The sequence below is a fragment of the Cariama cristata genome, unplaced genomic scaffold, assembly GCF_000690535.1.
Source record: "Cariama cristata isolate BGI_N322 unplaced genomic scaffold, ASM69053v1 scaffold12979, whole genome shotgun sequence".
Classification (NCBI taxonomy): Eukaryota; Metazoa; Chordata; class Aves; order Cariamiformes; family Cariamidae; genus Cariama; species Cariama cristata.
In genome coordinates this window covers 16,461-27,403 of record NW_009636390.1, presented here as the reverse complement: position 1 = coordinate 27,403, position 10,943 = coordinate 16,461, and the positions used below count along the sequence as shown (strand labels likewise).

Sequence of the window (10,943 nt, the reverse complement as noted above, 5' to 3'; positions counted from 1 at the left end):
TTTGCTCACTTGAAATTGGTGTTTATTATCTAAGATTGGCTTTTGTTCTGTAATGCTTTTTTTTTTAACTGCACAACAAGCAGGCTTTAAGGATTCTTAAGTTTGAGTTCAAAGTCATTGAAAGCTTCACTAGAAACTAAAATTTAGAATGAATTTATCCTGTGATACCTATGAATAAATAGCTCTTTTTCTTTTTCAACAGAAAAAAGACGAGACCCACCAAATGGTAAGCTTTTTGCATGAATCACTGCGTTTTATTTTTTCCTACTGCTGTCATTTACTGTTCCTGTATAGCTTTGGTTTGGACTTGTTCAGGATAGTCATGTCATGGCAAAAGCAGTCAACTCTTATTCTGGAGGTTAGTATATTTGTTTTGTTTCTGTTCTTTGGTATTTGTTTAGTTGTAGCTTGAAAGATGTGTGGCTTAGCTGACACTAGTAAAGAATGTTTTTGGCGTAGCATGTTTTGTTGCAGATAGGAGTGAGGCCCTTCAGCTTAAGCTGAGGAGAGAAAATCTTTGTACCTTGTGTTTGCTGCTTGGTCTTCAGAAGATACATATTTAGGATTGCTATACAGAACCTTACTGAAATTAAAAATTAGCCTATTTATCTTAAGGCAGACATAACAATGACAGACTTCATAAAATTCAGTCTTATGAAATTTCATAAAATTCACTGAAATTGAAATTTTATGGATCTGGCTAACTGTGTAACAGCCTTTTGGTCATAGGTCATACGTTTGTCAATATTAAACTTTTTTTGCAATGAATCTATTGGCCTCTCGGGAATATATCTCATTGGCATGAAGATAGAGGCTCCTCAGGAGATACTGTCATTAAATTGATGGAAGGAGTCAAAACTGTGTATCAGTTTGATCCAAAAATTTTTTACCATCTATTCTAAAATCAAGTGAAAATGCACATTGATGAATATCAAGGTTGAAGTCTTTGTAGTTCTGAATTCATACTGGAGTTAAAGTGATTTCTCCTGTGATATTTCTGTTGGTGATCCAGATCATAGGTCGTATCACTGTATCTGTTTAGTTTGCTGCTTGAGCAAGGGTATAGTCAACTGATCATCTGATGTCCCCTTTTGGCCTGAGGAGGTAGTCCTGAATTTGTACTAACCAAGACATTTAAGCATCTCGATAGGTCACCAAAATAGGTAATCCTTAACTAATCCTGAATTATGGGAACTACTGATATCTTTCATATCCAAATAAAACCTCCCTGTGGAATTCTTCTCAAAAAATTACTCTTTCATAAACATTAAGTTTTAAGGAAATTCAGACAATCATCAGTTTAGGCCAGGCAGTTTTAGTATCGATTCCTTCAACTGGGCCTGGGTTGTTTAGTTTTGAAACAATTATAGTAATATCATCCATGATCGTCTTACCAGCTTTTCTGAGCCTTCAGAAGGTTTTAACTGTTCTGTCTCTTGAGCGCCATTTGCTTCTGCTCACATAAACAGCGCATCCCTGATAGCAATGTCTGCAGAGCAGATGGGAGTTAAAACGGCAGCGGTGGCTGTGTAGTGCCACCTACCACAAAAAATTTAGCCTTTGTCGCTACTGTAAATGTTGCCAACAGTAACACAATTTGTTTGTCTAGTTTGCTATCTGTGATTGAAATAAGATTTAAGAAAATTAAACCTGCAAAAGCTAAGCCTTCAAAAACTGTTGTGCTTAAAATAGCCTCCATAATCATCCTGTAAGACGTCAGGCAACATTATTTTTTTGAGAAATACTCGTATACTATGCCTTTATCCTGAATATTCTGTGGAAGGCATAGGTTTATGCCCAGTATTTCAGGCTTATAATCACTAGTCGAAGCTCTGAGCGTCTCTGCTTTTTCGTAAGCTGTTTCCCTGGGACATCCACGTACTCTTTCACAACCTGTCCATTTTTCTTTTCAAATTCTGTCAAATTCCATAATGCCTGGCTTCTCTGCTGGCAAAGAGTTAAGTGTGGTCATGCTCTCTGTAGTCACAGGTGAGGCATGGTCAGGGTCTGGCTTATAGCCTCAGGTGGTTATACTCTATACAGACTGCATTTCGGTGTTTGGAATTCAGACTAGAGCAGATAGATGCTGACAGTATATAACTGGGAAAACAACCAACTGTTGTAGGATCAGCTAGTTTTTGTTTTACTCTCCATATGCTGTGAAATTCTACTGAGGGGGAGGGAGGAACACCTGCTTTTTTTGTGTACTGGATATCAACGTATAATTACCTTTAAAACTGAAAAACAAGAACAGTCCCATTTCTGTACTCGTATGATCCATGCTTGAAATACTGTGGGGAATTTTGTTTTAGTCGGGCTTGTTTGTCTGGATTTTCTACATACGTTGAAGCTGCATGGAAAAAGTGCTCTATCTTTTCATATGACGTTTTGAATGGTACGGATTTAAGATTTTTTTTTTGTAGAATTGCAGGATTAAAATCAAATTGGCATTAACAGTTATGTAAAATGTATTAGTCTGTAATTTCCTGGGATTTATGTTTTACTCATTTGTAATAGCTAGGTCTCTTTATGCAAATAAAGAAGAGTTATTGTGGTTGAACTGACCTCTTAGTGAAGTTCTGGATGAAACACGGATTTGTCAGAGAGGTTTTGAGGGAATCTTTAAGAACTATGTGGCAGAATTTTGTTTCAGCTGTTAACTAGAACAATTTGCATTTATTGTAGGGCTGTCTGTAGTCTGGGACAGATGTCTAGAGAGGTTCTAAATAAAATACAGAGAATTTCATAGAATTAACATTTCAAAATGTTCTGTACTACGTTTTCTGGAGCCCCTTCTGAAGATGTCACAGGTACTGATAACAGTGGATGCTTAAGGCCACTGTACTGTCAGGTACTTCCTAACGATGAGCTCTATATGCCTCTCGCATCTTCATTTATTGAACTATCTACACCTGATGGGGAAGGTGCATGTCTTATGATGGGAAAAATTTTACTGGATATAAATATGGCAGTTCTAGAAGAGTACAATTCTTTCCAAGGTTCTTTTATCCCTCGTGGACATCTAAGGTCTAAACCTGACGGTAAGAAAAATTTTCATCTTTAAGAGTTTACTGTGATCTCTTGTATGAATATTGTTAGTATCAAGGAATCAGGCTATCAGTCCTTAATTTGAGCTCAGCTGAATAAAACTTCAGTTTGCAAACGGCAGCTGCTTTACGTGGCCAAAACTGTGTATGGTTAGTTGAGGATTTTATATGCAAAAAGGTGCATTTTCAAAGACTGTTAGGAATTGTGAGAAGAACATCATGGACTTCCTAGCATTGCAAAGCTACATGTTTCTTTTTGAACGTTAGTACAGCTGTTAAAACTACAAATATCAATATAATAGGTGAAAATAGAGAGAATATAATAGAGCAAATATAATAAGTGATTAAAGTGAAAATGTACTCCTACAGTGGTTTTGATTTTGTATCTAATGAAATTAAGACTTATTTTCAATTCGTTCTGAAGATTTTACTTAACTCCACTTGTTAAGTTTTGGGTTGATAATATTTGATGATTAGTGAATGTAATGCTAACTCTAAGTGGAACTTTAACAGTGCAAATTGTTTTGCGTAGTTGTATGTTGTCAATTTGTACTTTGATATTCTCAAAGGACAGTTGTCTAGATCATAACATTCTAGATCAAAGCATTTCTACTTAGCAGAAAACACTTTAGAAATTCTTTTTCCTGCAGTTTCAATGCAGTTTTAAATCTTGTCCTTTTAAGACTCCTCCGGGAATGTAGGAGTTGTCATGTGGTTTTTAGATGAGTTTTGTCTAGCCCAATGTCTTGTTTCTGTTCTTGTTTCTTGTTCTGGCCAGTACTAGGTGCTTCCCTGAGGTCTTAAACGACAAGTGTCGCTTGTGTTATCCATTGTTATTGTCTGCTGCTGCTTTCTGATTTGGACTGTGGGCTGTGAAACCTAAGGATTGTTGGTCCTTTCAGAATGCTTAGAGAACTTCGAATTATCCGTACAAAATGCAGTTATGAAAAAATAGTGTCAAAATAAGGTTCAGATTTGTTGAAGTCTAATTAGGCTTTTTTATCATCTGCCCGGTTAAGACTGGAGCATGAGTCTTATTTTAATTGATTTGCTAACTATTGAGTGGTAACTCACAAGCAAGTAGAGGATGTTTTCAAATTATTTATGGCCAAACTAGTCTTAAATTGACTGCTTAATCTCCCAAAACTGAAATTATTTATGCTTTCTGCAGGCTTTCTTAAAAATACACGCGTGTGTATACATATACATGCACACGTATACACACACACACGAAAAATATATAAATTGCCTCTTAGTATTTACATACTACTATCACTTGCTTATGTCAAGAGTTATCTTCTGTCAAAGCTAAAAAACCTGAGCAGAAAACATGCTAGGTATGTTTATTTGCTAGTATTACATATTTAGTAACATAATACTAAAATGCTAAAATTCGCAGGAGTATAATTCAGATGCATTTTAAATAACTAAAGTAATAACTCAGAATTTTTTATAATGAAGAACGAGGTTTGAGAACACAATTCATGATTTGAGTGTTTAACTTGTATTTCTGGTGCTGTTTTTACTGTCAGTACTCTTCAAGCTCTGTTTCTTATGTGAGACATATAAGATATCCTGAATAGCTCCATAGATACTGTCCTGTATTTGAAGACAACAATGTGTCCAGAAGGGCCGCCTGAAGTTCCTGTGATGTTCAGGTTCTGTGTGCAATGGCAGAAAGCATTCCCACTTGGGGCTTATTAAGCGAAGGTTCCCTCTCCTTTAAGATCAGTTTATTGTGCCACCAAGGTGATGGTGGGCTGGGTGTTACTGTTTGTGACAGTGACTTTGATCTTGCCTGGGACTGTAGCTCGGCTGTACCTTAGTGTGTGTTGTTCTATCTGTTCTGTGCACATGAAAACTCCTTAGTTTAAAATTACTTTCTTTGACAAATTTGCAAAAAAAAAAGCAATTTAGTTTAGAAATTTTTTCTGCCATTGCTCTGCTCTAGCAACATTTTGTGGGTGGTTTTTTTTTGGTTTTTTTTTGTTTGTTTGTTTGTTTTTTCTTCAGCAAATAACTCAGTCTGTGCATCTGACATTGAGAACCCAGCGTGATGCATGTGGCTTGTAAAGCTATGGCTTTAGTACCAGTATTTTACCGTTCAAAAAACACAAAAAGGTTGTAGGTTAAATATGGCTTTGTTGTAATACAGTAGTAAAAATCCTGTACTTTACTTTCACAGGCCCAAATCTACCAATGGCAACTGTTGATATCAAAAACCCAGAAATTACAACTAGCAGATTTTATACTCCACAAGTCAACAATATTTCATATACCAAAGAGAAGAAGAAAGGAAAAACTAAAAAGAGGAGATTGACAAAGGCAGATATTGGAACGCCATCTAATTTCCAGTAAGGACTTTGTTTGGGTTTGGATTTTGGCGGGTGTTTTGTTGGGTGGTTTTGGCAGTTTTTTTTGGTGGTGTTTACACTTGCAAGTGCTCAAGACTTGAATGTATGACTGTTGTGTGTAACCTGAACTATACAGTGAATGCTAGCTGGAATGCTGTGGGGTTTAAATGCAAGTTAGCTTATACATAGATGAGGAGTTTACTGCAACCATAAATAAAAGGTAACTTGCTACCCTAAAATAGCGTGGAAAACAATTTAGCTGCATGGAGATGCCTTATTGAAGTAGTCAGCTCAGTGCAGACTCATGTTCAGCTGCCATGGTCAGCTCTTTAGCACTGTTATTCTCACAGCCATGCCTGCTGAGCAGTGCTTTGTCATGCAGAATACGTGTGCGGGTCCTGACTTGTCATAACAGCAGAAATGAAATAAAATAGATAAATGAGATAAAATAGACATATTTTTATCTCTGACTTTCTGTTTATAAACTTACTTATTCTGGTACGTGGGCTAGTACCCATATCCTGTCATGAAAGTACAGCGTGCATATATACACCTCCTAGGAAGGGGTTAGGTGTTTTCTAATATCGTTTCTTATGCATCTTTAATCTTTTGGAACAGTTACGATGTATCATTTTAAACTTCACTTTCACAACTTGGTTCTCATTACATTACTGATTTAACTACTGTTTTCCTGAAGTATGATTTGGTATTTTAATCTTCTGCCTTTTAAAATAAGTGTGCTTTATTTGCTAAAGCAGCAAGAATTTCAAGAGCCTGAGTTGGTTACAGGAAAGATCAGTTTCTGTGAAGCATTAGAAAACCAGTGTGAGATTTACATGCCAAGTGAATGTCTTGTTCTTTTGAACTATTATTTTGCATCGCTTCCACTGACGTACTTTCCCAGAATAAAACTCTGTAAAAGTAATGCTGGCTTTACCAGTTACAGTAATGTTACTGCGCAGTGTTTTGACAGTGTGCTCTGTAGAATGGGATAGTGGACAGAAAGTAAAAGGAGAAATGGGCTAAAATGCTTCCCTAGCCAGACTGTGCTTAGACAATTCAGACATCAACCATGTTCTGTCTGATCTGAGTATCAGTGAAGTGCTGCACCTATTAGTGTCACTTAAACTGAAAAATGTGGAAAAGAAGGAAGAGTGAAACAAAGAAAATTGAAGAGTGAGTGGTAGCGGGTCACTGCTGTAGCTCTACTGATGCAGACTTCAGCATACGTGGACAAAATTGCCAATCATGATTTGCATTTATGTGTCTTACCTCTGATCAGAATTTGTGGAAGGGGTTGTGCAGCAGCATAGATATAAAATGACTTTAAGACTTTGTTTATAAATGTCCATCAGGTTCTGACCTAGAAAAGCTGAGAATAAGATTATAAAATATTTAATGAAGTTTAAGCGAAAGATACACACTAGTATCATTAAATGTAACATTAAATTGTAAGTGGTGAACCTTTGCAAAAGAAGATTGAAAGTCTGTTTTGTTCAACTTAGGGTCTGGTTAAGTTTTCTGTAGAGTGCAGTTATGCATCATCTTACTATGTAAGATATTTTGATTGCTAGGTTTGTACAAACATATGGGAACTGGTGTTTGATATTGTTAGACAAATATGCCAGTAGGATAACTTCTATATAACTTGAGCTGTGATACTGGTGAGTACTGACACTATCACTGTTTGTTTATGCTAGATCAAAGTTGCAATCAGTAGATAAAATTTTTAGGTGCCTTCTGTTAGACAGATGTGGACTTTCAGTGTTCTGAGGAAAAAAAAATCTAACTCTACTTGACATTAATATAACTTATCGCTGTATACATTCTCTTAAGTAACATAAGAGTTGCAGTTACCTGGCAAGTATGCGTTTTCATTGAAAAGACCTCTAAAAACAAGTGTTACAGTGTATACAAGTAGCTTACTTTTGAGGGATGAAAAGTAAATGGGAAATAATGCAAACACTACTCTATATAAACTTTAATGTCAATTAAGTGCACTAAGCTCTGAATGGTATGCTCGCAACCTCTTACAGGAGCAGCCTGACTTGCACAGTTACACAGAAATATGTGAGTAAGGTGGTATTGGCTGGTAAACTTCTGTCAATTTACACATGCCAGTTAATACCTTACAATCGGATATGAGACTATGTATTAGGAAATGCATGTCTAATTTAAGTGAAGCAAGCTGTAGCTTAACATCCAGAACTCTGTAATCAATAAATCATCCCATATTTTGGTAATGAAAGGCATTTAAATATTTAGGCAAAATGGGGGGCTTTCCTTTTTTGCCTTTTTTTGTAGCACGATGTCATTTTGAACCAGATCTTTTACTTTTCTTCTTGCCTCTCAAACTACATAGTTAGCTAATCAGTTTTGGTCTTGGTGTAACTCTGATCATCGAGCCTCAGTATTCTTATTAAGAAAACTTGTGCTGTTGGTAGTACTAACAGACCCAAGTAAGAATACAAGGGCTGTTGCACTAGGCGCTGTATAAAGACAGCAAAATGGTCCCTGTAATTTGACAAGCTTACCCAAAGCTGTGTTGGCTACTAACAGCTCAGCTGGTATTTTTAAAACTCTGGATTGGACTTCCTGAAGACCGCGTTGAGTTTCTAGAACTGGCCGTTGGCAAAAAGAAACCCAAAACGTGGGGTGCTGGTAATGTTATGGTTGTGTCTTCTACATCCAGCAGCAGTTGCATGAAGTAGCTTGAAGGCACACAAACTCTTCTGCCTTTTTAGCTGATTATAGCATCACATCAAATAATACTTTAGTAGCCATGTGAAATGGCTACTAGAAGCCTAGGAGGATGGCAACTGAAAACAGTCCTGACTTTTCTTTGAAAGAAGTGAATGGGAGAAGGGTGATGAGAACAAACAGTGATGACAAGGAGGAGGAGGTTTTCCAGCTGCATGACGCTGAAGACCTTGACAGTAGCTCGAAGTCCAGTGACTATATAAACACTGAACTCCTCCCTTGATCTCTGGGCAGTCCTTCCATCACCATCCGTGGGCACCACAGGGTGACATGGAGCCTTCGTGTTTTGCCACAGACCATAACCTAAGAGGAGATATGACTTCTCCACTTTGTCTTTTTGACACAAAACAAAAAACAGGAGTAAAGGAAGTTTTACTATTGCATTCTCAAGTAGCGTGCTGAGGAGTAAGGATTACTTAGTATCTTAATGAGACTGCAGGTAGGAGCTGGTATTAATCTCCAGTTATCTTGGTGTCCTGTTATTTTAGTTAACAAGGTCCTTTTTATACTGATTAAATAGACTTTTCTGCTTTTCTAGACACATTGGACATGTTGGTTGGGATCCAAACACAGGTTTTGATGTAAGTAATTTAATACGTTATTCAAAACACTAAATGTTTAAAAGCTTTGGAGTCTTTTTAATATAAGTTGTGAAGATTGGCATTAAATATATTAACTGTACATCAGAATAGTTAAAAATTGTGATTTTATAATATGATGCAAATGTAGAGAGGTGTTGGAGTAGAAGGGAATAGGAGGGATCTGGGACTGAGGGGAAAAGATGCAAAACTTAAGTTTTTGTGCAAGGTACTTGCTTCTCCTAAAATGGTCTTTTCTGACTGAAAAGTCAACCCAGAGACATGTACTTGGCTTTGCTATTCATTTTAACTACATATTTTGTGGGTTTTTTTCCAATACAAATGATACTTAAAAACGAAAATCTCCTAATCTGACTTTCAGGTGAACAACTTAGACCCAGAACTGAAAAACCTATTTGATCTGTGTGGAATTTCGGAGGCTCAGCTAAAAGACAAAGAAACTTCAAAGGTCATCTATGATTTCATTGAAAAAACAGGAGGTGTGGAAGCTGTTAAAAATGAACTGCGCAGACAAGGTGGGATTCCTTTTATTTCCACATAAAATTTAGCAGGGTGTTTTTTGCCTTGAGGATTAGAGTAGAAGCTGTTGATGATGAGAATTTTTGATTCTCTTGACTTCGTGTCACTGCAGTTGCAGTGGATTTCATAATGTTTCTGTACACCATACGCTATGTAAAAATGTTCATGCGTGACCCGTGAGAGTACTTGTTCCCTGAAGAATAAGGATCTTATCTGTCAGTTAAGTAATTTCCAGTAACACTTAGTCTGTCTGCAAGGCTATGCAGTATGTTCAATATAGATTTTTTCAGACTGTGTATGTTGCATATTTATTTATAATCTCAGTCTTATAAATAAATTAAAATCTTAGAAGCCATATTATTCTTGTCAGTTATAGTAGTAGTACGTGGCTGACAGGTGTATGTATGGTGCCCATTTACCCTGGCAGCACTGTGTAATGAGCCTTGCAACAGCAACAAACCTGCAAATTTTATATGAATTCTTCTTTTAGAAAAAGTGGGGGGGTTTTCTAATTTCAAGTAGAAAGTGCTGGTTTTGAGCAGGCTTCTGCTGCAAGTAAATTCTCAAATGAGCCAATACCTGCCTAACCTTTAAATATGATCTCAGCTGATGCATTATCTAGTGGAACACCTAGCAAGTCAGTCTGAATATTACACTGCCAATGTCAAACTTTCAAAAATTTGCCTAGAACATTTCTCAGGAGAAATAGGATATAAATGCCATTGAAATTATAGCAGTTTGAAACTAGTGAATAAATTGTTCGAGTGATTGAAGAGATGCAGATTCAGGGTACAATGACTTGTTACATTTATTCCTTAGGTCCCCCACGGTGGAACAGTATGTATTTGAGCTGGCATCTAAGCATATGCTTCGAAGTATTCATGCTGCTGTGTGATTCTTTCCTAGACAAGAAACTGTAGTCCACATCTGTTTGACTGCAATATTAAAAATTATAGTCAAATTTCTTAGTTAAATTGGAAGCAAAATTTCAGTTGCAATTTTTTTTCTCGGTGAGAAATCGGTTGATTTCTTTATATAATTTTAACTCTGTTTAAATGTTTACAGAGTTGTTGATCCCAGACTGCTGACCATAAAATTAGATTGAGAAGACTTGCCTTGGAGTCTTATGACTAGCTTAAAATACTTTAAAAATGCCTATTTTTCTATTACATATGTGTTAACTGCACATTACGGCCACTTGCATGTATGCAGTTGAAAGAAAAGCTGCCTCATCTTTAACACGCATGATAATAATCTACCCTGTGCTTTTTGATAGAGGTAGATAAAATATTCCAATATTTCAGTGGGTTTATCTGCAGTTATGTTATTTGATGTGTAGGCTTGACTGCTGTTTGAAGTGTTCTTTCTCAACTGAAATACATTTTTCTGTGTTTATTGCAAGAATTTCTGTGCTTATGTATTCACCTTGCTAGGATGCTGACTAGAGAGTTGCAGGCACGTTGTTCTGCTCAGATGGAAGGTTACTTTCCTGTTTTTCCTGCCCTTTTCCCTAGTTTTGGTACTGTCGGCTGGTTTTTCAGTGACAATAGCCTCAATAGAAAATTTTACAAATTCTTTTTTGTTAATAGCAATGTTCAGATTAATGTGCATTTGTAACAAACTAAATTATTGTCTTGCTCTGCTTGTACCATCTGTTTGGGGCG

At 36.6% G+C, this 10,943-nt stretch overlaps 1 protein-coding gene across 1 annotated transcript in view; it reads left to right on the top strand.

Moving 5' to 3' along the window:
- Positions 1-202: 202 nt before the first annotated feature.
- Positions 203-10,943, top strand: part of WASL (Wiskott-Aldrich syndrome-like) — a gene marked incomplete at its 5' end in the record, with an annotated part of 15,993 nt that continues 5,252 nt past the window's right edge. The window contains 5 exons of the mRNA XM_009707901.1: positions 203-226; positions 5,233-5,401; positions 8,700-8,742; positions 9,122-9,275; positions 10,099-10,116. Coding sequence (XP_009706203.1) covers positions 203-226; positions 5,233-5,401; positions 8,700-8,742; positions 9,122-9,275; positions 10,099-10,116 — 408 coding nt within the window. The remainder of the gene's footprint in view (positions 227-5,232; positions 5,402-8,699; positions 8,743-9,121; positions 9,276-10,098; positions 10,117-10,943) is intronic.